The following is a 21,591-nucleotide window of genomic DNA, read 5'->3' on the forward strand; positions in this document are numbered from 1 at the left end:
CTTTCATGCTATATTCAGAAACGCAGCCATTACGCTTTAATTAACCTTTAATCCAAACAATCCGCAGGTTTTCAGATTTAAGCAAAATGAATGATCATGTTAGCAAGTTAATGGCTGAGATATGCAGCTCTCATTAGTTATAATTAAGTGAAAAGCATACCTGATAGTGTGCTAATGTGTTGAGTCTTTTCCAGTCGTTATCGATTTTAGTAGTGATGTCCTCATCCTGTAGAATAATCCTGGCCATGCGGCCCTGCCTCCATTCTGCAGCAAGTAAAAGAACGTGGAAACAGTGAGCACACACACACACCCACTCACACACTCACTCACACACTCACTCACAGACACACACACAGACACTCACACTCACAGACACTCACACTCACAGACACTCACACAGACACTCACACACACAGACACTCACACACACAGACACTCACACACACAGACACTCACACACACAGACACTCACACACACAGACACTCACACACACAGACACTCACACACACACACATCCATAGACAAACCCACCCTCATATGCACATACATACATGCATGCACACACCACCTACAGATGCATGCACTCCCATTGTACATAAATACAAACACCCACACAAACATGGACAGACATCAAAAAATATACCCTAGGAGCAAGGATGCATAAAATAATTAGAGGAAAAAAATATCTATTTTTTATTTACTTTTTGGGAAGGGCCTTCTTTTACTTGGATCACAGGAACCTTACTCAGTCTGAGATGCACTCAGACCCGTGTGATGTGGTAGTCACAGAGGGCACACAAATAGACGTAAGGTTTACAGCACAGGCCCTCAGTGCAACTATGGATCAAAACACGACTGTAGGCATGACTGGAGTGATGATTAACAGCCCGACTAATCCTAGCAACCAGGGTTAGCTGTCATCCAACCTCTTCTGCTCAGGTGCTACACTGCTGAAGAAACCCACACTGTTTCTCAGGGACAGGTGGCCGAGACACAGCCGGCGCCAAAACTTTGTTCCCAGTCCAAACACAATGCTGGCCGATAGTGTCGGCCAGCGATTCAGGTCCTGCCAGTGTGTCTGCCCTGCAAACAGGCGAATACGGAACCTCTTCATGGACTTTTGGGTTTCGTGGCCAACATGCGGAGCCTGCCGGCAAACATGCCGCATGTTTTGCGACGCTGCTTTCGCGCGCATCCACGCCCCAACGTCCCTGCGGATCTTACCCAGGTCCATGTCCCCAGCCTTGGGTCTCTGGGAGTAGGGGCTGCCCTTATATACGGCATCTAGGAGTTTCTCCTTGACCTGCGTGATGGTGTCGCAGTTGAGGCATTTCACGGTCACTTCCGGCGCGTTCTCATTCTCCGGGTTCACACAGTGCAGAGTCTAGCGCAAGACGCAGACACGGGTTTCAAACAAGAGTCTGGGATGCTTCACAGCAAACGCCTCAGTCTTTTAGTTTTTTAGTTTGCATGAGCAATTATTTAATACCAGAGTGCATTGAAAAGTAGCTTTAAAATACCAATTTAAAAGTAGCTTTGAGCCACTGTAACACTATAAACAGACTGAATATAAAAAATGTTTTGAACATATGAATATGCTGTCAATCATCTTGTAGATATGAACATTTAAGAAAATGGTTGGATTATCGAAACTGGCCTTATTGTTCCAGGCAAACTCAAGGTGTGTAAGTGTGTGCTATATTTTCCTTTATACCATGTTGGGCTGACACATTACACTGACCAGTGTCTTGTAGTCGATCTGCTGGCGGATGAGTTTGTCCTCGCTGAGGGAGTAGCGCGCCTCTCCAGTGATGGAGTCTATGGGACCTTTCTCCATCTGCTGCTTTATAGCACAGTAGAGCATGAAGAGGGGCTCACCAGCACACTCCTGCACACACACACACACGCACAGAGAGAGAGTAAAGCATGAACAGTGGCTCACTAGCACACACACACACACACACACACACACACACACACACACACACACACACACACACACACACACACACAGAGAGTAAAGCATGAATAGTGGCTCACCAGCACACTCCTGTACACACACACACACACACACACAGAGAGAGAGAGTAAAGCATGAATAGTGGCTCACCAGCACACTCCTGTACACACACACACACACACACACACACACACACACACACAGAGAGTAAAGCATGAATAGTGGCTCACCAGCACACTCCTGTATACACACACACACACACACACACACACACACAGAGAGAGAGAGAGTAAAGCATGAATAGTGGCTCACCAGCACACTCCTGTATACACACACACACACACACACACACACAGAGAGTAAAGCATGAATAGTGGCTCACCAGCACACTCCTGTACACACACACACACACACAGAGAGAGAGAGTAAAGCATGAATAGTGGCTCACCAGCACACTCCTGTACACACACACACACACACACACACACACACAGAGAGAGTAAAGCATGAATAGTGGCTCACCAGCACACTCCTGTATACACACACACACACACACACACACACACACACAGAGAGAGAGTAAAGCATGAATAGTGGCTCACCAGCACACTCCTGTATACACACACACACACACACACACACACACACACACACACACACACACACACACACACAGAGAGTAAAGCATGAATAGTGGCTCACCAGCACACTCCTGTACACACACACACACACGCACACAAGATTTCAGCTACATTAGGCCGAGTTGTTCTTTATTTGATGTTTGCTGTTTTCAAACTTGGCAATCAGTACAACTATTAGCCTCCCTCACCCCCTGGAAAAAAGTGCTCTTTAAGACAAACAGTTTTAGAGGGAGAGAGATGCAGTGGTGGCAGCTGATGGAGAATCTAACAGGAGGTTAACGATCAGAAGGAAGCACTTAAAAAGCCCTCAATGGCAGAAAAACCACAGATGTTGGCTGAATTGCTCGGAAAGTGGAGAATCGGGGTTGGCTGGGGGGGTGTCAGGAAGCCAAGGCGGGTACCTACCCTTCCGCCTGGCATCGTATCGTGCCCCGCGAGTAGCACCTTCGCGCCTGTCTCAGGCTGCCTCAAAATGCCGTCTCTCGTTTCAAGATTGAAGAAGGGCTCGCTGAATGCGAGCCTGGACGCGGCTCTTGCCCACGCCGACGCCGTTTAATGGCGAGTGACGCGAGGTGCAGCAGCAGACACTGGAGCTGGACTCCAAAACTACGATTACTATGGAAACACCTCGCGCGTCAACCGCGATCAGCATGTACGCGTGAAAGTCGTCTGACCACGTGGAGCCTGGAGCTGTGGAGGAGCTTGTGAGGAGCGCGGCGTCTCCTACTGCCCCGCCCCATCCCACCCCAGCTACTCACTCCTTCCACCATATGCTGTTAACCGTTAACGTCTCGTTAGCGTCTGCGCTAATTAAGGTGACAGCTGCTAAGAAGTGAGAAAGCGCATACATCACTCTCAGAGACACTCTGCGGCGCGGGCACTCCGCGTCTTACTCTCTGGCTTCATTAGAGAGTGAGGGAGAGAGGCAGATGGAGAGCAGAGGGCTATGACTCAGACCCCAAACACCTACGGAGAAGATGAACAGCAGGGGAGAAATATCCTCTTCAAATACGGATCTGAAAGATACATTATTCCATAGTGCAGCCTCGTTCGGAAAGCTGTGGTCGGCATACTTAAAAATTCCAACCCCCGTCTATGAGAAACTCCTTACATGTTTAACGTCAGCGTGCGTAAGGCTGACCGTCGTCTGTGAAAGCACAGAGGAACACGTTTTGGTGTCCCAGCTTTCTGAGGCTACACTGAGATCAAACTTACGCATGAGCAGCAGACAGAGGACGCCTCTGCACAGCACGAAGCGAAAAGCATGCGTACCCCCTGAAAGTCACAATCGCTATGCGGAATTGTCTCTCCTGCAGTCAAAAGTTTGGACACACCCACTCTTGGTTTATTTTTTCTGACTTCAAGACTATGAAAAACATACATTCCGTCAGAAGATCCAAATGTTTGACTGGTACGTGGGACTGTGAGTGGTAGAGGGTTGCAAAAGGTTGTACAGGTTTCAACTTTATGCAGTGATTGGACAAGGTGAAGTGTTGTGTTGTGGATGAGAGCGACCCAGTGTTGTGCAGACGGTAGACGGTGTGTGTGTGTGTGTGTGTGTGTGTGTGTGTGTGTGTGTGAGAGCCACGGCCCTTGTCCTCAACGGTTTTGGCTGGGACTTTGTCTGGGAAACAGACGTCTTGAATAATTCAAATCGTATGTATTCTCTGAACAACATCGACATAATTCTAATTCTATATTTTCCTTCACAGATTTCCAACCCAATTGTAAATCCTAAAGATCAGGAAATGTTCTGGCCTTTGCATCTTCTGTTGATTAAAATCCTTTCAGCGAGCACAGAGCCTATGCATGATTGGGCTAATGAAACCAAAGAGGTCCTCCGGCTACGGAGAAAAGGAGAGGACTAAAGAGAGGTGGGGGAGGAGGGAGGGAGCAGTGGAAGAGCAAAGAAGAACAAAGAAATGAATGGCAAAAAAGAATCGGAGACAGAAAGAAAGAGCGAGGAAAAGAGAGAGAGAGGGACAGAGAGGGAGAGAGAGGAAGAGAGATAGAGGTAAGAGAGAGGGAGAGAGCGAGAGAGAGGGAAGAGAGAGCGAGAGAGAGGAAGAGAGATAGAGGTAAGAGAGAGAGGGGGAGAGAGAGGGAGAGAGAGAGAGGTAAGCGAGAGAGAGGGAGAGAGAGAGAGAGAGAGAGAGAGAGAGAGAGAGAGGGAAGAGAGAGCGAGAGAGAGGAAGAGAGAGAGGTAAGAAAGAGAGAGGGAGAGAGAGAGAGAGAGAGAGGGAGAGAGAGGTGAGAGAGGGAGAGAGAGAGAGAGGGAGAGAGAGAGAGGTAAGCGAGAGAGAGGGAGAGAGAGAGAGAGAGAGAGGGAAGAGAGAGCGAGAGAGAGGTAAGAAAGAGAGAGGGAGAGAGAGAGAGAGAGGGAGAGAGAGAGGGAGAGAGAGGTGAGAGAGGAAGAGAGAGAGGTAAGAAAGAGAGAGGGAGAGAGAGAGAGAGAGGGAGAGAGAGGTGAGAGAGGGAGAGAGAGAGAGGGCGATCGAGGCGTCATGCTGAGTGGAATCATAGATAGAAAAGAAGCACAGAGGAGCATTTGGTGGAGGGGGGTGAAAGGAGAGGGGGGGTGAACAGGGAGACGCTGGCTGAGTGCTGGATGGAGAGAGAGAGAGGGACAGAGAGGGAGAGAGAGGAAGAGAGATAGAGGTAAGAGAGAGGGAGAGAGCGAGAGAGAGGGAAGAGAGAGCGAGAGAGAGGAAGAGAGATAGAGGTAAGAGAGAGAGGGGGAGAGAGAGAGGGAGAGAGAGAGAGGTAAGCGAGAGAGAGGGAGAGAGAGAGAGAGAGAGAGAGAGAGAGAGAGAGAGGGAAGAGAGAGCGAGAGAGAGGAAGAGAGAGAGGTAAGAAAGAGAGAGGGAGAGAGAGAGAGAGAGAGAGGGAGAGAGAGGTGAGAGAGGGAGAGAGAGAGAGAGGGAGAGAGAGAGAGGTAAGCGAGAGAGAGGGAGAGAGAGAGAGAGAGAGAGGGAAGAGAGAGCGAGAGAGAGGTAAGAAAGAGAGAGGGAGAGAGAGAGAGAGAGAGGGAGAGAGAGAGGGAGAGAGAGGTGAGAGAGGAAGAGAGAGAGGTAAGAAAGAGAGAGGGAGAGAGAGAGAGAGAGGGAGAGAGAGGTGAGAGAGGGAGAGAGAGAGAGGGCGATCGAGGCGTCATGCTGAGTGGAATCATAGATAGAAAAGAAGCACAGAGGAGCATTTGGTGGAGGGGGGTGAAAGGAGAGGGGGGGTGAACAGGGAGACGCTGGCTGAGTGCTGGATGGAGAGAGAGAGAGAGAGAGAGAGAGAGAGAGAGAGAGAGAGAGAGACGGGGTCAGGGAAGACTTGGCTTGAGGAAGAAAGGAGCGAAAGGTAACTGTTATGACCTGAACCTCAACTGACTGACAGCTTCCATCTCTTTATTTGTTTGACCATATCAGAGCCCCTGCAGGGAACATCACTTTTACTTCTTCTTCAGAATGCTGTGTGTGTGTGTGTGTGTGTGTGTGTGTGTGTGTGAGAGAGGGTCGGAAGAAATCTGAAAGAAAAAAACTCTTTCGACTTGTCGATGCTTGTCAAGATCTGTTGATACATGTGCTGTCCGAGTAGCACTGTGAGTTCATGGGAGGGAGACTGTGTGTGTGTGTGTGTGTGTGTGTTTATAAAGTTTTCACTTACCTTCAGGAACTTGTATAGTAGGAAGGTGAACCAGTTTGTGAGCATCTTCTCAGCAACAGACTCGGTTCTGAAAAAGGTACACAGATGGTGAACCAACACATTCTGCAAATGTACACTTACAGCAGAACTCTTCTGCGAAGCACAAATCTTTTTTAAATAAACCACCAATCTTCATTAAAACTAGACAATTACAGTAATTGGGAAACTTCTTTCATTAATGGACAACCTGTCGCCTCGCGACGACCCCCAGAAGCTGTCTGAGAACAGCCGTAATTAAAGCTTGCAGTAATTAATGGACTTCATGGCTCTTAATTCATCTGTGGCTGGTGAAAGAAGAGGTGTGCCGACGCGTGCACTCCTCTGCACTCCTCACCTCTCCACACCTCTCCTTCGCTCCTCAGGCCATTTCTCTTCCTCAATAATGCATCCACCAAGACTCAGTAAGTCCCGTTACTCTCCGGCGCGAAGTCAATTACTACATCATATTGGCATTAATAAGCAGAGCCAGGCAGGAGAGGCAAAGGCGACTGTTTCTTAGTGAATCTGCCCTCGACGCCTTGTGATTTCGCTTTTATGAGCCGATTAGATTAGGAACAGGGAGCTGGGATGCAGGACTACAGCCTGCCGGCTGAGGAAGCGGGAGGACGACGTGTTGATTAGCTCCCACCCGTCCTTCGTGTGCAGATAGCCCAGATCAGGAGAAGCAAGACATTCAGGACACTAAACAGTGTAATGGAGCTAAGGAGTACTACGGTAGTGAGGGGGCTCACTGTTCAAAAAAATCTTACGTAACCTACAGAGTCTAGTCTGTGTGGGGGAACAAGATCTCACAATGAGCTTTGCGCGAGATTGAAAGAGAAAGCTGGCAGATCAGAATTCTTTACACCTTCATTGTTATGGCTTAGACACCCACTGTGTCAGCACTGCACGCTCTGCTTGTGAGTGGGTGTGCTGAGGCGTTCAGTCAAGGCAGGACCCGAGTGTGTGTGTGTGTGTGTGTCAGGGCTGACGGCTGCAAGCTAGAACTGCGAGCGTGTGCATGAATGCCCAGTCTGCCTTTAACTTTCACACCTGAAGCAGCGGTTTGAAGCGGCTCGTGTGTGTGTGTGTGTGTGTGTGTGTGTGTGTGTGTGAGTGTGAGTGTTCATATTGAAGGTTGGTATTTTTTATTACAGCATTTTTATGTTATTTGCAAAATGTCTACGTTTTTCAAGGTTTTACAGTCAAATACTAGCAAATATAGCAAATATTACATTAACAATAATTATATTCATTATATATAATGTTGTAAAAAGAAGCAAATATATAAGTAAATATCAAATGCTAAGAGGCTGTTACAACAATATAAATCATTAAAAAACTGCACTCCCAGTCTGATCAGCTGCACATGTACTGAGCTTCTTCTAAAGAAGTTGGTAGGGTCATTTCCGTGTTAAGTGGTTTAGATTTGAGAAGTTCAACTCAAGTGTCAAGTTTGTATAAAATCAATCAAAAGTGCATATCAAATTTATTCCATGCAGATATATGCTGTCACCATATACTGAGATACTCTGAGTATATACGCTTTCACCTTATATATAGATACTCTGAGCTCTAAAATGCAAACATTAGCTGTCTGATTGCAATTTTCTTATTTTGGACTTTCCCACATTTTTCAATTATTAAATTGTGCACCTTCAACAAATTTAAAAAAAATTGTTTAAATTGATTTTTTTGTGGTTCCGTAATTGCCCTGGCCTTGATTATGTTGATTTGTGCATTTTCGGCACGTATGTGTTCTCTCTCTCACCTGCGCAGGAGCAGCTTGGGGTGGTTCTTGCTCTCCAGGTTCTTTTCGATGAGGTCGGAGAGCAGCTGTTTGAGGACTCCTGTGGCGTACTCCATCTCGCCCTGCAGCGCCGTCATGATGAGCGAGGCCACGTTGCCGCGGTCGCGCATGGAGAAGGAGCGCTGTGCCTCCAGCGTGCGGATGAACGTCAGCAGGAAGTGCTTCTTGGTTAGGAGCTGGCCAAACAGCGTCAGGGCTTTCTCCACGTTGGCCTGGACCTGCGAGGATATCAGAGTCAGAGCCGAGTTTACGCTGCGTAGCGTTTCACAGAGGCTTCGTCTGGACACTCAGATGAGCGCGATAATGTCAGTGTTGAATAAAAGTCTGAAACCCACAGTCATGTCATGCATCTGCCAGTATCTCTGTGTCACAGGAATTAGTCTGTTAATTAAAGCAAAGGGCTTTACAGGTCTTTGGCATTCATAAGGAGGAGGTGAGCTAAGCTTTATGACTGACATTAAAGACAAACTAGAGAGCAGCAGCCTTAGAAACCAGCTGAAAGAAGCAGAGGAGAGGAGAGGAGAGGAGAGGAGAGGGGAGAAGAGGAGAGAAGAGGAGAGAAGAGGAGAGGAGAAGAGAGGAGAGGAGGGGAGGGGAGAAGAGGAGGGGAGGGGAGAGGGGAGGAGAGGGGAGGAGAGGGGAGGAGAGGAGGGGAGGGGAGAGGAGAGGAGAGGGGAGAAGAGGAGAGGAGAAGAGAGGAGAGGAGAGGAGAGGAGAGGAGAGGGGAGGAGAGGGGAGAAGAGGAGGGGAGGGGAGAGGAGAGGAGAGGGGAGAAGAGGAGGGGAGGGGAGAGGAGAGGAGAGGGGAGGAGAGGGGAGAAGAGGAGGGGAGGGGAGAGGAGAGGAGAGGGGAGAAGAGGAGGGGAGGGGAGAGGAGAGGAGAGGGGAGGAGAGGAGGGGAGAGGAGGGGAGGGGAGAAAAGAGGAGAGGAGAGCCTCAGGGAGTAGGCGTGGCCTTGACATCTAGGGCTAAACAGGAGCAACAACACATCCCTCTTCAGTGACCCACAGGATGGCATCTGTCACTGCTCTCTCTCACACACACACACACACACACACACACACACACACTTAAAGTGCTACACTGGCGCGTCTTGGATAAAGGAAAGCCAGCACCTAGCAGGGCAACAACAGACTTCCATCATATTTTTTCTTTGCACATGACCTGTAACCTGGCAAAGGTCTTTCCCAGCAACACAGCCTAATAAAGTGGCTCGATTCTTCTTTGCTGAGCTGAATGAAATTTGCGGCCTCTCGGGAGGGCCGATTGTACTGTAGGTTGCTTTGGGGAGAGAATCTACGCAGAGCAATAAGGGTTTGAGCCGCGTGTACAGCCACTTGATTAAGCCTGGGACTCGGGGGCAAATTCAGGAAAAACAAACCCCAGACATAACAATAAATATGTGATCTCTCCTCAAGCACTACAGTAGGGCCTGGCGTAAGCACGTGGGTAATGAAAATGTTTTGCTCCAGTACGACTTTGCAGTGCTTTGCCATAAACAGTGTGCCACTGAGCATTCTATTCTATTAATTCTGTTCTGTGTGTTTTGTTGGTTCATTTAGCATCATAGCCTGAAGCCAAAGATAGCAGCACCACCGTTGTTCCAGACATCTCGCTGCCTACTGAACATACTCAGTCATTTAAACCTTGTGGAGGCTAAAACGTGAACACTTATAGGAGGTTGTCAAATTGGTACAATATTTCATGAGTTCATATTCATGAATTCATGGGATGCGCGGCAACGATTGATCATAATTATGCACTACGCTACTTCCAACCATACAGTTTGGTATCATTGGCGGAGTTTTAAAATATTTAATCGCAATATTACTAGACTGTATTAAAATAAAATAGATAATGAAACCAATTTAGCATAAAATGGAGTTATGCACCTGAAGTGGGCTAGTCATTTTGCATTATTGGCTGTTATTTTTTTTTAATGGCTGGCTAATCTTCGTCAACGTAGTCTATGTTTGCTATTTTGGTGATGATGTACTGACCCGTACCTCCATCTCCTTAAGCACGGGGTGGTCTTCAATGCCAGGGAAGAGCACTCTCATGGCATACGTCCTGTAGTCTAGGAAGGGTATTCCAGCTCCATCTAGCTCCTGGGTTAGCTCATGGATATCTGTCTGGAGCTCTGCGAATGCTGCAGATCGGCATGGGAAAGGCAGAGTAAAGAGAGCAATTAAAGAGATTTATCTGGCCCTGCTATCCAAAAGTGTTAGATCAGAAAGATACCAGGTGAATACCATTCTGAACACTAATGGCCAAGAACATCAACAGAACCAAACCGCCATGGTTTCCACACTCTGACATTCAGGTTCCCAAGGCACTATTGCCATGTGGGTTTGGCTTTGTTTCTATTATGTTTTAGTCTCTGTTCTGTCTCAGGCTTTTGAGGTTTTGTGTCTCAGTCTTCTGGCTTTTTGACCATGGACTTTTGTGACAGCTACGAGAATGGAATTGCCTCTATATAAACTCTACTCACGGCACTACCACTGGGGCAAAACTCCGGCTGCTTCCCCATATCAATATGACTTTATCCAGCCCCAACACTGCCTCTCAGCAGGAAGAGATTTCCAGGAGGAGAATTCCCTTGGCAACGTGGGAACAGACTCATTGTAGGTCGAAGCAATTCTCTCGCTAGAAGGTTCTGTGATGGGAGCTCAGGCAAGTGTGATGTGTTTTGGTTCTGGTGCTAGTGGTATTTTGGGGAACACTCAATGGCACACACAGGGTTTGTTTATCTTTAATCAAGGCTGCAGGGGAGACGGGATGGTGGAGACCTGATGGGTTTTCTCCTCGTTACTGCGTTGCTTTGACTCGATACCAGAAGATGTGGTCAGTTTAGACACAGCTACGCCAGCCCCGCCGCCTGCTGTCTCAGCTACTCCAGCACCGCTGGATATCTTCCAAGATCCCAAGGCTTAGTTCAGGCATCCATGGATTGTTGAAGGCTGGCTATTTTCATTCTGGGCCCAGCTCCCCTGGACACAGGTCTCCCCTGCTGGCTTCAGCGTGTGCCCACAGGTCACTCTGGATGCTCCAGATGCTCCTTTTGTTCTTGCTACTTTTTCTGCTCCAAGGTCTCCTGCCTTCATTGCCGAGGACGCCGACCACACGTTCTGTGCTGACGTGAATGCTGCTCCCACATCCCGCATTGTAGGACACACACCCCGTGTCCCATTCCATATCCATGTCCTACGGCAGCCTGCATGATAAGAGATCGTCATTGGGATCTTTAGAGAGCCTCCCCTGCCGTCACGTGATCTCCTGGACCCACCTGCTGCCTTCCTGGACCTGCTGACTTGTTGACTTCTAGGCCTGACAGCAGTCCCTCTGCACTTTCTGTTCCTGGTAGTTCCTGCTCTGGCTCCTATCCCTGTTCTGGCTCTAATTCCTGCCACTAGCTATGCTCCTCGAGTGTGATAGCTGCTTCCTGTAATATTGTCTGCTGACTTCATCCTACCACAGGGCCTGCTGTTGCCACCGCGTGCCTTGCTAGCCATGCATGGGGGAGGGAGGCGTCTGTGTCAGTTTGCATCCTCTGCAGCTGTGTTTCTCATGGCAATATGTAGGTACCCATGAGGTTTGTTTTTGTTTCATTTGAATCTGTTTTGTAAAGCCAACCCCCATCTTTCCCCCATTGTATGTATAACCCTTGTGTTCCTGTCTTATTTTATTGGACACTGAAATTGTGCGTTATGTCTGCTTTTTTGTTCTTTCGTTGTGTCTTCAGGTTCTGTATCTTTTCTAGCTTTTTGCGTTTTCAAGCTTTGAGACCATGGACTGTCATAACAACTCTGGGAATTGTCCTAAACAAACACTACTCACCCACCGTTTTATGAACCTTACAAACAATCCACAGGTGTCTCACGTTGAATAAAACAGAGGAGACTGTTTAGTAAATGGGAACAATGTTGCCTGTCAATCTGACTGTGTTTGTTTGGGTTCTGAGAATCCTGATCTGCTTTCCAAGAGAGCAGGATGGAAAGGAACAGGCGACGCAAAGTTCACGGGAAAAGAAAGTCGATTAATTGCATGAGTAGATAATTAATAAAGGAGCGGAGCGTTTCATGCATGATTTCCTCCAGCTGTTGTTCCTCTGTGTTCACTGGGATACTGGTAGAGGAAAGGGAAACTCCGTTTTTTTAAACTTAAAATGCTACAGAAATCTTACTTACAAGATATACTAAATTAGAGCAGTTTCCGTACATGACAGAAATGCCACTTCCTCTTCAGAATAAGGTTGATAAAGGTGAATAACACAAAAGCAATATGGCTTCCTGCTTCAGAACACAAGCCCTTTCCACTGAACACCCAAACAGACAGTCAGTACAATTTAGATTCTGGAGTTTTGCTTTGTCTTCATTTTTCCGCCGAAACACATGAATGTATTACAGAGATGTGCACAAAGGTTTATTTAAACATTTTCCCACTTATGTAAAGCGGAGCAGTGAAGCTGATCTCCCCACTGAACGATCCCAGGATCTAAACTGCCGTTGGATCGCTCGCTAATTAGCCATTAGCCATGTCCCTGTTTGTGTGTTTGTTTGGATTACGCTGTTCTCCACTGGCCACCATCATGGCTCACTAAGCTCCTGAACATCACAAATCCTCTTCCCCACGGTTAACTCTGTCGTCCTCGCGCTGTGCCTGGGCTGGGACCAACACATCTCTCTACTACGCTCCATCCACAGATGTGGTTATGTTATTGTGCTTAGATGGCCCCCTTGAGGGTCAAAGCGATGGGCAATATGTGAAGAGACATTGAGTGCCTGGCTCCATATGGTAGTTGCAGGGGTTTAGAGGTGTTTAAAGGAAGAGATACGCTTCCTTTACATGGACTGAGGCCTTTGGGTAAATACTGTAACATGAGAAGAAGCTATAAAAGCAAGATGGGAATATTACATTTATCCTAACATAAAATTGCGGGATAGGCTCATTATATATAATTTTTTATACATTCACCAAAATCAGTTAGACTACCACACAGTAAGTAGAGTTTACCATTGGTGAATACCTGTTTTATCAGCTTCTTCATTCACTTGGCAAGCAGAAAATCACTCTCGTCATCCTGCACCTCAGGTGTCCTCCTTCCAGCAGCTCTGAGCTGTTTGTTATGAAGCTCACTGCAGGCTGCCTTCATACACACCTGACAGGGTCATGACCAGGGAGGTCAGCAGGCCCAAGATAAGGGCCAATTAGTCCCTGTGCCTCTGGGTGGGAACGGCAACCCTGGTTCAGCACATGCGTGACGTATGGCGAGAAATCTCCGCGCAGACAGCGGCCCATCACCATGCCATGCTAGCGATCGGAGTGCCGTGCCGTATCTAATGAGGAGACATGGAGATGGACCAGCGGAGGCAAAGAACAACACCAGCCGGATCCGCACCGGTTGCCAGTTTATTAGGTACAACCCTGTCTTCTCGTAAATTGAACTTTCAAGGGAGTCATACATCACGTGACTGCAGTGTGTGGTTTGTTTTTTTTTCCTAGTGTCTTTCTGTCGGCAATGGGGTGGTATGGATGGCGTTGCTTGTACCACACTCCACTGCCTGTGCACTGGTTAGGACTGACTTTGATAATGCTGCGTAGGCAGATGTCAGTGACACACTCAAACACCTTCATGGCGTGATGCCGGAACCAGGATTGGCAGTAGTTTGAGCACTCGGTGATATCACCCTTGCCTTTCCAGATGTGCACATACAGCCTTTTGGCACCTTGACTCTTCTTCAAAGATCCTGTTGAAAAGAATCATCAGAAGTTTAGTGCCACGTCATCCGAGCATCTTCCAAACCTTGTCTGGGATGTCAGCTGGCCCAGTCATCTTTACAATCTGTGTCTTGAATGTGGCTTCTTGAACTTCTGCCACCCTGAGGGCAGGGGCTGAACCAGGGACAAGGGCAGTACTTGTTATTAGTGGATGCTGGGATTCTTCATTGCTGATCTTGGAGAAGTAATCGCTCCAGCATTGTACAATGGCTGTTGAGTCTTGGCGAACTTGTAGGCCATCCTCTTCTCTCTTGAATGCTGTCTGGACTGATTGGAGGGATAGCCATCCCTTGTCTTCCCCACGTGCCCACTGAGGTTTCTGCCAATCATCTCTCCCAAAATCCTTCTTTCATCTGGGCAGCCTGCAAGGTGGCAGCTCCAGTGTCCAACATAAGTAACATAAATCAGTGATGTGGTACACCTCGACCATGTTTTCATGCAGATTTTCATTGACAATATTCCATCAGTTTTGGTTTGGTACCCAACTGTTGGACATTGACTAACACATGACTGTAGTGTACTGATATCGAAGTGGCCAGTCAAAGTTAGTGGACTGGCTTCATCAACCTGCCCCATCCTGGACCAGGTAGCTCTTGCCCCTTTCCCACAAGCTTCAGAGGAGGGTGATGTCTGTCAGCAAGCAGGGATACCCGAGCATTTTGGACAGAGCTTCAATTTGACATTGTAAAAGACAAGGTGACTGATGAATACTCTGACTAGTGCATCATTTCACCTGATGCTGAAGACCCTCACCATCAACCAAGTTATTCAAGGTCCATGTTTGGACACAAGGACCCTTTGGGACTAATGCACTCCCATAAAAATGCTTATTGCAAACCACTTTGTCACAGTTTTGTGGCAGCATCGTCCCAACCCACTAGCCTTTCCCTGCCCAGACTTAGATCCCCCTTGCCTGAGTACTACTAAGCAACATCTGTCTCTCACTCCAGTCGGCCTTATAATATCTCAGTTTCCTACCTCCAACTCACGAAGTATTGTATCCTTATATGCATACCGAGCGTTCTCTGTTCCTTTCGATTCCCCTGGCTTTTGTCTGCTTCCTCCTCAGACTACGCCTCGTACCTAGCCCTTTGGATTATTCGTGCCTACAGACCTTGCAGTGCGGACAGTAACCTTGACTCTTCTCGTTCGAACTCCCTCTGCGTTGACGACTGCTGCTCATATCCGCCTCGTACCCATTCCTGTCAGTGCCAATAAACTCGTGCTATTGGATCCTCACTTACCTGTGTCTGGGAGTTTGCTCCAAGTTTACGATATGACCCAATGTGAAATCTTTTTTTTTTTTTTTTTTACACAGGTCCACATACGTATGTATTTTTATTACTTCAAGTAGATTGTGGTCTGTATGGCTGGAATAAAGCCTTTGTTTTCTTTTATCCATATTTTGAGAATAGAACTGTATTCCCAAGTTTTTCTATTGGAAAAGAAATGTATTTTTATTTACAATACTTTTTAAAACTGGACAAGGAATTTCCCCTTAAATATATCGAACTTTCAAATGAGATGTCACAGTGACACGACTCCCGATTTCAGTAAGATTAATTTTGCCCCACCACTTTTGGAGATTTGGTGCCACTTTTCCGACTTATTATTAGAGCATTATTCCTGTTATTCCCTTCAAAGGGGTTCAAAGCGGAGGCAGGCCAACTGAGAAAGGACATAAACAATGACCTTCTTTACACTCCAGCGCCACTCTGGACTCCAGGTTGTCCATCTGCAGCTGCAGCCGTTTGAGAGTGCGGTCAGCGTCCCGGGACTTGCGCTTGTAGGCGATGAGCACGGCGATGATCACCAGAAGGAGGAGCCCTCCACCCCCTCCGATCCCGATGATGGCCGGGAGCGTGAGGAGGCTGTCGGAGTAGATCTGCAGCGTACCTGGGGAGTACTCGAACCCTCCTGCCCGGATCTGCGACACGTGCACAGTAGAAACTGGAGTCAAGAGACCAGCATGAGAAGAGTGTTCCTATGGCGCAGAGTAAACAGATAAAGTGTCGCAAGTTTTCAACTTGTCTTAATGCAGATAAAAAATCAAGAGCGACAGGGAAGAGTAACAAAAGGGAAGCGCTCAGAGGTACAACACGGCAACCAAGTTTCCTCCAAAACTGCTGCATTAACAAAACTGCCTGACTAAAAGCACATACTATAAACACCCCATAAACACCCCCCTCCCCCGACACACACAAAGACTTGCACTTTCTCTCTCGTTCGCTCTCTCACACAGAAAACACCCTTGCATTCACGCTACTGGGTCAGGCTTGTATGTCACTCTGTGTGGGGAAGGGCACAGCTGTGGCCCGTCTGTCTGGCCACACACCCCTGGCAGGCCACCCCACAGCACAGATAACAACGCAGAGAGACGAGCGCATTTTTGAAAATGCAAATTTCAGGACAGATTAAGTGTAATCATATAATTTTTTTTTTTTTTTTTTTTTACATTTCCCCGAAATTCCATGCTACATTTATTTGCAGCCTCATGTAGAGAGACAGACAGACAGACAGATAGGGAAGTAAAAAAGTATCCTTTCCTTTGTGAACGCTGTTTGCTGGGTGAGCCATCATAACAAATGACACACTAAGTTTTGATGGATGTACCTACGAGACATCGCTGTCTGTGTGACAGAGGATCAAGACAGTGCATCTGAAGTTGATAAACTGGAAGTGGTGTGAAATCTCTCTTTCACAAATATACTGTATGCCTACATAAAACAGAGAGGTTGGGGAGATGGAGAGACAGCTCACGTCATACATACAGTGACTTTGTGTTGGCCAGTGAGGTTGGGCCATTCGCACAGCAGCTGGGTCTCCGACAGGGTCAAGACGCATGGAGTTTCCCCAATCAGCACCGTGTAATTGAGCCGGGAGCTGCCAGGCACTGCTGGAAACAGGTTACGACCCTTTAATAAAGAGACAGGAAAAAGCATACTTCATTAGATTAAGATTGATAGCGGAGGATTAATGTGAGTTCATCACACTTCGGAGTACAGTCTCAAACATCAGAGAGAGGTCTGCCCCTTCACGTTAACACCCCAACAGTCAGTAAAAACCCTGTCTGCTTCCAAGCCTGACAATTCGTCCAGGTCCACCCAGGGCTGCGATAACTGTACTGTACATAATTTACTGAGTCCGTTTCTATCCTCTCCAGCCTGCAAGACACAACACGACCTGCACACGTCAGTAAGTGCATCTAACAAGTGTGGTTTTGGTAAAGGAGCCAAGGTCACAGCAGGGGTAGGGCAAACAAATACCAAAATCAATGAATTCAATATTTAATAAATAAGAATAATAATACCATATAGGAGTAAGGAGTTCAATAAGTCGATATAGGTCTTTAAATACACATTTTCCTTCTTTCTCTCTCGCTTCACTGTGCTGCCAACAAAAAGTTCAAATTAGATGAGAAATTAATTGCATGGAGAATGTGATTCATCTCCAAAATATCCCTGATTATTTCACCAAATTGCATTTTCTTGTTTCTCATCACTTTGCTAATGTGCCGGGTTGTTTTCTCTCTCATTTCTTCTCCTCCAATAAACCAGGCGGGATTGGACATTAAGTAAAAAGGTTCTGTTAATAAATTTCCACTTAACAAAGAAAGATCGCTCTGTGCGCGTCTTCTCTCCTGCAGGTGAGTTCTGATGAAGCAAAGGCTTCCATTAGCACGTGTGTGCGTGGCGTCTTAGCGCCACCCTTTGATGTTTACAAGTAAAGGGGCAGAAGAAGCATGTAACATGGTAAAGATGGAAAAGTGGAAAAAAAACTGAATTCACAGAAAACATTCTTGACCATGGAATGAGGACTCGACTAGTTGCAGAGTTTTTCAAAGTTCCCCCTCAAGCTTGTCGACTAATGTAATCTTGTCCTAAGGTACCTAAGAAGAAGCATATGACGAATGCAAAGAAACTTGAAGCCCTTCGGTTTCTAGTCAGCTCATATATGTTTCATGCATCTTTGCCGCTGCCCCGGCAGACCGTATCACGACTCAACTCCGTTGGCAGGCAGGGCTTACAGGTGAGGCTAATGGGAGGGGCTAATGGGCGGGGCTTACTTTGAGTATCAGAGGCGAGGTGGGTTTGAGCTCCAGTATGCCCGTGGGACTGAGCGGCTCGAACATTGGGTCAGGGTAGTAGCTGAAGCTCTCGTTGACCACAGTGAGGGCGTGGACGTTGTCCATGTAGAAGCCAATCTCGTCCGGTCCGCTGCCCGTCTCCGCGAAGCCTCTCTCGGAGTGGGCCACCGATGGTGCCAGGCACACCATGACCGAGTTATTGTAGACCGTACAGTTCTGAGAAGCGCAGGTGGAGTGGATGGATGAGAGGACCAGGCAAAGAGAAAGAACAGAGAGACGCATCAATGCCTAACCCTCCAAACCTGAAATGCTTCTCTCAATCTCTACAAAATATCTAGCAAATCTGCAACTATCATTGCAGTTAACTAAATGAGCGCTTCTGCGACCACAGCAAGTGCTGGGATCCTGTTAAATGCTGAAAGTTTAATGTGACGTATTAGTGGAAGCTGCAGAGGCCAAAAATACATCTGTGCACCAGGACCAAAGAAAGAAACAGCACTTTCCCCGCCCAGACTGCTCATCCTGACATTTCAAAGGTTACTTTGCCTTGTGAGGCCTTGCCTCTTCCTTCACAGTGGCTTTTTTTCTTTTCAGCTAAGGAAAGAGAAGACCCAGGCAGTGTAGTTAGTGAGAGACAGGCAGACAGTCTGACACCTCACCGTGAAACCTGAAGAGGAGAATGCATGGAGCCTGACCTCTACGGCAGAACAGACCGAGGGCACTTATTTAAAAGAATTAGACGGGAAAGAAGAAGTGTCTTCTGTAGAAGTGACTTCTGTGGAAGCCCGCATGAGAGACGGGGAGGGAACGGTAGAGGAATGGACAAGCAGGAGCATTGACAGGAGTGTAAAGGCTACTCACGTGGAAAGACTCGGCAGAGCCGTACTTGGCGCGGATCTTGGGCTCTCTGATGGTGGCCAGATTGGTACCACTGATGGTCAGGAGTGTTCCTCCACTACCAAGTAAAGAACAAACGCAACAATAAGGTACAACACAAGAAAAATAAACAGTATGCTCCATGAGACGCTGCTATTCACATCACAGAGCTTGTGCTAATGGCATAAAATAGCACTGCTATAAATACACAGTCTCAGCTACAAAAGTACCTATAAGAGTTCAAGGCAGAAGAAAGAATTCAGGGTAAACTGACCGACACGTTAGTTGTTGGGTTTTTTTAAAGGCAAAAAATGGGCTGTAAAGCATGACTCTATTTTTCATTTCATGTTATTATTTATTTCCAATAATATTTCAGCGAAGACAATGGTGTTATACCAGGCATGGACCATAAACAACCACAACCAATACCTGTCTCACACCCTCACCTCGATCTAGCATACAAACAAGCAAACAAAGAATGAACCGTCTGAACAAGCAACCCAACAATAGAGGGGTGGAGACAGCCGTGTGATGACGACACACTGAATATATATTTGACTTTAAAAAGAACAGAAAAGCGACTGACTTGCAACACACTTATAATGGAAGCCACAAGGCAACTGTTGAATTCTGTCAATAAATAGTTACTTGAAATGCGTATTTTTTGCAGAGTGAAATCCTCAGTGAAAGGTACTTGTAAATGAAGCTGTAAATCTTTAGAATTCATCATTTCAGACCGCACTGCTTTTCCGGAGGGATAGACCTGCTAGCCCGACATGCAGCTCAACGGAAACGCGGCTCTGCCTGATGACACACGATCGCCAACGTTTAACAAGATTCCAGCTCTTCCAGCGCTCCTGGAGGTTCCCGTTTCGGTAACTGCAATGACAGCGTGAAACGTTAGGGAAAGGCCCAGGGAGCAGAACTGCTTCTCACTCTGTCGCCAGTGTTCCAAACCCAAACATACAAAACTACACGCACAGACTCCAGCTACAAACAAGCAACCACAACACAGCTTTGGTAAGCCATTCTCTGAAATCTGTGTCATCCCAAGGCATTCACTTCTAAAGTCAGCATAACGATTCAATTAGTATTACATTGTCACATATAGCATTTCGATTGTTTATTGACAAAATGGAACATCTGCGTTTAGTCTGCACAGTACAACTGATTCAAGTCAGTGGGGTTGTGCTTTCTAAGTACAGTGAGACATTTGAAAAATGAATGTGTGTGGGAATTGTCAACACGCTATAGATGTGATAGAGGTGAGGGTGGAAGCTGCAGGAATATTCCTTTAAGCACTTCTCTCATGTTCTAGAAATTTCTTTCCAACATTTGAATCACATCAAGATGATATGAAGTCGTGTGGTGTCTCAAGCCTTCCAGAAAAAGCTCGTGTTGTTTGAACTGATTTCTTTCCTACTCTTTGTCTGGGTGAAGTTCTCAGTTCCACGCTTTAGGGAACAACCAATGAGACGCTCCAAACAGACTTTCCTCTACAGACTTCTGCTATGTAGGTGGATCTTGTCAGGAGCGCACACAATGCTATCCTTTAAGGGAATGGATAGGCTGTTTCGCTGCCTTTATTCCATAATGCTCACACCCTCATGCTGATGCGTGTTCACACACTTGTGTTCGCTCGCGCACTCACACTTTCTGCAGCACAAACGCATGCCTGGATACACACACAGTCTCTCTCTCTCTCTCTCTCTCTCTCTCTCTCTCTCTCTCTCACACACACACACACATAGGAAAAAAAAAATCTCCCTTGGCTAGCTGTTTTTTCCCTTTCTCTTAAACATTTGTCTCCTTGCAAAGGAAAAACCCAAAAAGCAAATAAAAGATTTCCTTTAGAATTCATCTGTTTGCTCAGGGTTCAGTGAGATGGACCAAAAGCGCCTGGAAAATGCAAATCTACATTAAAAAAAAAAAAAGATCACAGCTGATACACGGCGCTCTGCCTCAGAGCGGACAGCGCTAGCTATAGCTGATGTTTCTGTCCGACAGTTTGATTGCCTCAGTGGTAAAGGGAATGCCGTACAGAGACCTGAGAGACACCCTCAATTCAAATCAATACAAGTTCAGACGGTTCAGATCTATAGTCCTCAAGGCCAAAAGTTTCCAGTTCCAGCCTATTAAGGCTGGGGCATCATTCAGAGCAAGTCATTTCAAATATTTGTTTGATCTGTCTTTGTGTGTGTGTGTGTGTGTGTGTGTGTGTGTGTGTGTGTGTGTGTGTGTGTGTTTGAGAGCCAGATGGAGTGGGGATAGGGGTGTACTGCAAGATTCACTCCTGGGGGGTTGCAGTCCCATACACACAGTAACTCTGAACAGTCCACACACCTACTCACAATCACAAATATGCGCTTATCCAGCGTGGGGTTAATGTTTTTAAATTACATTAGCAGCAACCTGTAAGTAAAAAATAACGTAAATATGATTTTATATGAAACTACATTTAATAAAACAGAACGTGGACATAATTTAAAAAAAACAACAACAAGCCGAGTAATTATGCGTGTAATTATCTTTTTGATATAAGAACCGTTGTTCAAAGAACAAAAACCAGCCTAGTTTTCACAAGTGCAGGTGCATTCAAATGACTAGCTACAGATTGTCATAAATTTCCTCCTTTCACCCTGGGAAAGATTAGTTTCACCCAGCCAGTGAGAGAGAGTATTATTATTACCTATTAATTAGTATCATTATTAACGTTGCTTTTATAGTTGCTATGGCCTTGTTATTGCTTTGTTTGAAAAGCTGTTAT

The 21,591-nt window shown here is 46.7% G+C and overlaps 1 protein-coding gene across 11 annotated transcripts in view; it reads right to left on the reverse strand.

Annotated features, from left to right (window-relative positions):
* plxna1a (plexin A1a) overlaps positions 1-21,591 on the reverse strand; it is a 154,385-nt gene that overhangs the window by 8,878 nt on the left and 123,916 nt on the right. For 8 of the 11 annotated variants that reach the window (XM_081704502.1, XM_081704497.1, XM_081704500.1 and 5 more), the window contains 10 exons: positions 18,810-18,903; positions 17,928-18,164; positions 16,633-16,776; positions 15,554-15,845; positions 10,090-10,232; positions 8,046-8,302; positions 6,257-6,323; positions 1,743-1,889; positions 1,226-1,385; positions 161-264 (listed from right to left, as the gene is read on the reverse strand). In XM_081704502.1, coding sequence (XP_081560628.1) covers positions 161-264; positions 1,226-1,385; positions 1,743-1,889; positions 6,257-6,323; positions 8,046-8,302; positions 10,090-10,232; positions 15,554-15,845; positions 16,633-16,776; positions 17,928-18,164; positions 18,810-18,903 — 1,645 coding nt within the window. Of the gene's footprint in view, positions 1-160; positions 265-1,225; positions 1,386-1,742; positions 1,890-2,647; positions 2,674-6,256; positions 6,324-8,045; positions 8,303-10,089; positions 10,233-15,553; positions 15,846-16,632; positions 16,777-17,927; positions 18,165-18,809; positions 18,904-21,591 lie in introns of those variants that run through there. The other 3 variants (XM_035521222.2, XM_081704504.1, XM_081704505.1) reach the window with 3 other exon arrangements.

This window comes from Electrophorus electricus, chromosome 21 (assembly GCF_041902795.1).
Source record: "Electrophorus electricus isolate QZ-2024a chromosome 21, ASM4190279v1, whole genome shotgun sequence".
Taxonomy (NCBI): Eukaryota; Metazoa; Chordata; class Actinopteri; order Gymnotiformes; family Gymnotidae; genus Electrophorus; species Electrophorus electricus.